Source organism: Xiphias gladius, chromosome 10 (assembly GCF_016859285.1).
Source record: "Xiphias gladius isolate SHS-SW01 ecotype Sanya breed wild chromosome 10, ASM1685928v1, whole genome shotgun sequence".
NCBI lineage: Eukaryota > Metazoa > Chordata > Actinopteri > Istiophoriformes > Xiphiidae > Xiphias > Xiphias gladius.
The window spans coordinates 22,083,857-22,089,856 of NC_053409.1; the positions used below are offsets into that span (position 1 = coordinate 22,083,857).

General features: G+C 52.1%; 1 protein-coding gene across 1 annotated transcript; it reads right to left on the bottom strand.

The window, feature by feature from the left end:
- Nucleotides 1-1,998: 1,998 nt before the first annotated feature.
- Nucleotides 1,999-6,000, bottom strand: ccdc177 (coiled-coil domain containing 177). Its single transcript, XM_040137790.1, has 2 exons — nucleotides 5,873-6,000; nucleotides 1,999-5,208 (listed from the first exon to the last, which is right to left on the bottom strand). The coding sequence occupies exon 2, from the start codon at nucleotides 5,194-5,196 to the stop codon at nucleotides 2,647-2,649; it is 2,550 nt and encodes an 849-aa protein (XP_039993724.1). The 5' UTR covers nucleotides 5,197-5,208; nucleotides 5,873-6,000; the 3' UTR covers nucleotides 1,999-2,646.

Sequence of the window (6,000 nt, forward strand, 5' to 3'; positions counted from 1 at the left end):
ATATGGATGCATGTCCATCAGAGGAGAGACTCGTTTGTTGTACACTTACAAAGCTCAGTGTGGGGAGAAAAGTTCTGTCCGGGGGGGGGGACTGTGGGTTACATCTCCTGCTCCCGTTCGTCACCAGGACCTGCGGCACGTAAAAACAAGAAAGACAAAGTATGATTACAGCTGTGTAAAAATGTTCACGTTCACGTTTCACAGACGTGGAAAAGTCCTGGGATCTGCTTACACCTGCATTACAGTGTGTTATAAACCATCTCGCAAGGGTTCAAAGGCTGAGTGGGGGGTAAGAATAAAGTGTTACATCATTGTCCAGAGCCTCTGCAATCTTAAAGAGATGAGTTAGTATCATGTGTGTGTGTCTCACTAACTTGTGCCCAAATGATACAGATCTTACAAAACATCATCTACCGTATAAGGGCTGTGGGGGAGCTGTAATTTTGTTTGACAGTAAAAGATGGTTCATGAATTATTACTTGACTATTACTGTTTAAATATAAACTTTATTCATTTCAGTTTTGTTTTTTTATAATACATAAATAAATATGATGGGTGTTGATACCAATGACCAGTGTCATTTAAAAGCAGTGTGAAAGCAGTGAACCACAGCGCTGACGGTGAAGCAAAGCCTCTTAAAGGTTTACTGCAGAATCAATCCACTCAATGCAAAATGTAAAACTACATTTCACAATAGGTAAAACAGCCTGAGCCAGAGTAACGTTTCGCTGACTGGAGATACGAAGATATATGACAAGAGGCTTCTGCTTAGATAGAGAGTTCTAGGATTTTCAGATAAATCCGCTCTTGTATTAACTGCCCATCTTTCTTTTAAATTCGGTTAATTGATGGTAAGGATTATCATTACTCCGTCTGCTTCAATAGACAGAGTTTTGAGCCTGCCATTAGCCTAATTCGGAAAGGTCTGCCCTATTTCCTCACATTTTCAGGGGAGCCATGAAGCACGTACCTGAGTTTCTCTAAAAGTGCTGAGTCACTCCCCTCGACCTGTCTGCAGTTCTTGTGTCCCCGGCTCACACAGAAATATCATGTAACCTTGTCATGACTTTGATTCAGTCTTGCAGTAACGTAGTAAAAGCCACTGAATGTAACTTTGAACCTTTTCTGGACTGACGACTTCATCTTTTCAGTCAGCACCACAAGCACCTACGAATCTGCCGTCTCATCCTCCACCCTTACATCACCCGCCCCCCTTGATTATCCGCTGGGAGCAGCGCGGCTCAGTCGGTGCCATAAGCCCGTGAGTCCTCTGCTGCATTTCAAATTCACTCTGGCAGGTATCAGACACAGGACTGTCTGAAATGCTCATTCCAGTCTACGTCCTGGCCACAGATGTGCCGCGGGGACTGTGGCTGAAGGTTTTAAAGGATTGCTGCAGTAATTTCTCTGCCTAACACAGATGTAAATATAACAAACAGATGGCGAAGAAAGAGCCAGAACGAGCGGCCAGAGAGCCAGCTCCCTGCAGGCAGCCCCCTCATATTCCCACGCAGTCTCCCTCTGCCCAGTCATTCACTTCCCCTTGCCCCCCCCCCTGATTTCTGTTGCTATGGCAACAGCTACATCAGAGGGCAAAAAAAGTGTATAACCCTTTCTTTTTTTTTTAAATCTGCGAGATTGTAGGATTAGCGCAGCCTGAGGCCTTGAAAGCCTGCTGTTGGCTTGCATGTCGGCTCACGAGTAGATTTTTTTTTTTTTTTTTTTGAATTGCAAGCTCTGAACAGAAGGCACTGCGTAACCTGTAAAAGCAATAAAAAGCTCGTACCTGTCAACCTTGGCACGGTCACCAGGTGGCTGTGCTGGTGGCGGATCGACTGCGGGGGGGGGGGGGTCGAGAGGCGGCTGTCTCTCAGAGCAGGTCACTGTTTACTGTCATCTGACGTGAGGACGCGAGACGGAGGGAGTCCTTGAAGAAGATGAGAGGGAAGAAGAATGGCTCTGCCACAGAAGCATCCGTCTTCTGATCCTTCATCAGCACATGGCGAGTGCACACGGTCCTCCTGCGCTGCGTTGTCAGCGGTTACGTGCGAGTGTCCAGCCCGGGCCTTTAATCCCGTGCTGCATCTAGCCGTGTCCCAGCGTGCGCACAAAGTGATCCCTCATTTGCTTTGGGCTTCTAGAAGCGTTTGCGTTCTGCTTTGGATTTCGTCTTACGCCTAATTTTCCCAAAGCCTCTGCAGTTGTCATGGAGTTGTGCTTCCCTGGTAAACAGTGACTCTGTTCATTCCAGCACAGCTTTCAGTCCAGTAGCTGAGACAGAGGGCGCAGAGGGTGAGGAGAAAGAGAGTGTTGGGGTTGTGTCGCTGCACAAGGCTGCTCTCTCTACGCTCTCGTCTAATATCAAGTCTACTGCATGTCCCACACAGGCTCTACTGTTCGTTTATAACAGCTGATGATATACTTTGTAGTCTCATTGCTTCCATGATACAAAATGATTTGTTTTGCTTTGATGGAATAAAATGGTGAAAATGTGATCAAACCAGCTGATGGGTAAAGATATGTAGAGAAAAAATAACACTGTGGGTGTTAATGAGAAGACGGGTAAAGCTGTTGAGTGATGAGGGCCATAATGAAGGCAGGAGCCAAGCACACGACCAGAAGTAGAGAGACAACGAAGCCGAGGGTCTATTTCTCGTCCAGGCTGGCTTTCAGCTGTGCTTCCAGGGCCATTTTATCAAAGGTACGCATGTTGGTCTCCTCCCGCACTTTGTCCCGCACGTGAAAAGAGGCTCGGGCCACGGAGCGAGCGCTCTCCAGCACCGCCCTCTTTTCTCGGAAGATCTGTTCGCTCTTCTCCAGCTTCCTCTCGATGGACTGGAGCAGCTCCAGGCGCCTCTGCTTCTCCTCCTCCTCCACGCGCTGCCTGTTGAGCTTCTGGAGTCTCTCCTTCTCCTGTCGGCTCTGGACGGCCCGCTGAGCTTTCTCTTTGGCCCTCCCCTCGGCCATTAAAGCCGCCTGCTGGGCTCGTTTCTCGGCCTCCTTCACACGAGCCTCCAGCAGCTGCTGCTGCTGCTTCTCACGCTTCTCTGCTGTCTTGCGTGCTTTCTGGATCTGCTTCTCCTCACGCTTGGCTTTCTCTTTCAGCTCCTGCCCTCGCCGCTCAACTATCTGTTCGTAATTCTCCAGGGAGCGGCTGAGCTTCTCGTCTGCTGCCCTCCTGGCCTCCTCCCGCTCCTCTTGCTCTCTGCGGGCTATTTCCTGTATCAGGGCGGCGTGACGTCTCTTCTCTGCTTTGTTCAGACCCCGTCTCTCCTCCTGGGCCTGGTGCTCCTTCTCTTGCCTCTTCAGCTCAGCCATGGTGAGCTTCTCTTTCAGCAGCAGCCTCTCCTGCTCCAGCATGGCCGCCCTCTCCTCCTCCAGAGCCTTCAGGTTTTGTTCCTGAAGCACCTTTTTATGCTTCTCTTCTCGTGCCGCCTGCTGTAGCCGCAGCAGGCGGCTGCGCTCCTGCTGCTCCGCAAGCTCCCTCCATCGCTCCTCGTTCTCCTCAGCCTGTCGCATTTTGGCGGCTGCTGATTCTCGCTCCTGTTGGCTCAGTCTTCGCTGACGTATTGACACTTGTGTCTGCCACACTCGCTGGCACTGAAGCACTGCACGCTGCTTCTCTCTTTCCTCCTGCTCTCGCCGTAGCTCCTCCATTCTGCGCTCACTGTCCCACTGAAGGTGAGCCACGTAGCGGGTCTGACTCATGATGTCTTCCTCCTGGTATCTAGCAAGCATCAAAGCTGCAATCTTGCGGTCGCGCTCGGACACGGCCTTCAGGCCTCGACGTTTCACCTCCTTCACTATGCGCTCCACCTTCTGTGTCGTCTGAGGAGAGTGGCTCAGGTCACCGAGGCTGAGGCTGCGGCCCATCAGGGAGTTGAAAGTAGCCAGAGTGCGAGCTCGGGGGCTGGAGACTTTGGCCCAGTGATCTCGCGCGCCATCCCAACTGTACGAGGAGGAAGCACCCGACTCTGATGAGGTGCATGTAGTGGTAGTCGTGGTGGTGGAGGTGGAAGAGCAGATGGGATCCAACTTTCGCTGTAAGGACTCCAGCGAATGGCTTCTACCTCTCACCTTGGAATGCGATCCGAGATGTCCGTTGTGCTGAGAGAACGGTCCTCCGGCTACACCGTTAGGAGGCGTCCCAGAGCTCTGAACTGCAGGCTTCGACGCCGATGATGTTAACGTGGAATTGGCCCTGGGGAAAGCGGGCAGTTTGGGAGTTGATCTGGGGAAAGTGTTTGAAGATTTACCACCAGGGGACTTCCTGACTACCGGCGGAGGGCCAGACGAGAGTGGCCATGTGGTTTTTACTTGTTCATTCGATGAGGCCAAAGGATGCTTGGCAGCTCCTTGTGCACCACCCTTGGAAGATGGCGCGGTGGTTGTGGAACCATTTTTTGATGACTTAGGAGATCCTGCGTGTGCAGGTTTAGGGGAGGTATTAGGAGTGGGGGCAGGGGCTTTAGTGACAACAGCTGGACCTGTTTTAGAGGTTGGACCTGATGGTGTGGCTCTAGTGGATGCCCCAACATCAGGGGTGGAGCTGGAGGTCGCTGGCCCAGATTTGGGAGACTGACTGGATCCAGAAGAGGCTTTGTCGGCAGAGGCGGATGATAGACTGCTACTGCTATTGACCGTCGCCTGCAGAATCCTTCGTTTCTCCTCCCTAACAATCCTCTCCCTCTCCTCCCTGCACTGCCTCAGTTTGGCGTGCCTGTCCCTCTCGTGGACTTCGAACAGCCCTGTAGCGACGCGCATGGAGCGTCCGGGAGCCTCCCGGGCGAAGTCGGTGAGCGGGCGGGGCAGCAGTTCCACGGGCTTGACCCCACATCGAGCACACGCCTCCAGAGAGCGGGGGCTCGTTAGCACATAGCGGCTACCCTCCGCAGCCGGTGAGTCAAAGTTGTACAGGTCCAGGTGCAACTTGGGCGACAGCTCTGTCTGAGTCTGTGGTTGCTGTGGTGTTGCCCCCTGAGAGGCAGTGCCTGGCCCCGCCGGGGATGCAGCGTGGCGGGGGCTCGGCTCAGAACTGCCGGTGGGTGGTGTCTCAAAACCGGCGTCCCCATCCTCCTCCGTGGTTGTGCCATCGGCCTCCTCCGGCAGTCGAGGGTCTTCGGTGGCCACAGCTGGTGTGTCGAGCTTTGGACCTTTACACTTATTCTGCTCCTCGGCCTCCGAGGGGTCGACCATAGTTGGCAAATGCTGCAGGTGGGGGAGGGGGGTGGATGGATAAAATAGTTGGAAGAGGTTTCAATTAGAGGATTATGGCATTCAGTCCAGAGCTTAAGAGAGAGATGCGGTCTGTGGGGGAGGGTCGTAACGCGGGTTCAGAGCTGCATGCATGCATGAGCACATATTCATGCACTCACTCATTTTTACGCCAGATGAGACCTTTTCCCCTTCAGGGAAGTGACATAACACACAAAGAAACACCACGGTCCTTTAATAGAGAATCTATTTTTGGCAGAGTTACTAGGCTGAGAGAATTTGATTACTCATAGCAATATTTTTCACTCTACATCACACACTCAACCTACGAATCCTACCAGGCCCCGCAACATATATTATTAACCAGCTGATAGTAAAAAAGCTTGAGCTAAAAAAAAAACAAAGAAACCTGGGTGAGATACCATCTGATAAACAAGCCCTGGACGGATCTATTATGCTCTGCTCACTAACATGGACTCAAACCTCGCAAACAGCGGAGGCCTAGACTTTCGACACATGCAAAGGATGTGTGCACTCTTGCTAAAAATTCAAAAAAATCTGTCCAAACGACGGCTGCTGTTTGCCGTGGTGTTACAGCGACGACCCCGTGGCTCGGTCGCATTTCATGCGGTGTCGCACCACACAAACAGCCACTAACCTGCCAGTGTGCGAATGGTTTCCTAAACCGGTGCTTTGTTCCCCTGTTTTCCGCCCAGTCCCCCTTGTTCCCTGCATAATATCAGGTCCCGGGGAGAAAGGCTTCGGCCGTCGACCCAGCGATGGAGC

Bases quoted from the DNA above. Each gene is read 5' to 3' on its own strand.
- ccdc177 (XM_040137790.1), bottom strand. From the start codon at position 5,196: ATGGTCGACCCCTCGGAGGCCGAGGAGCAGAATAAGTGTAAAGGTCCA.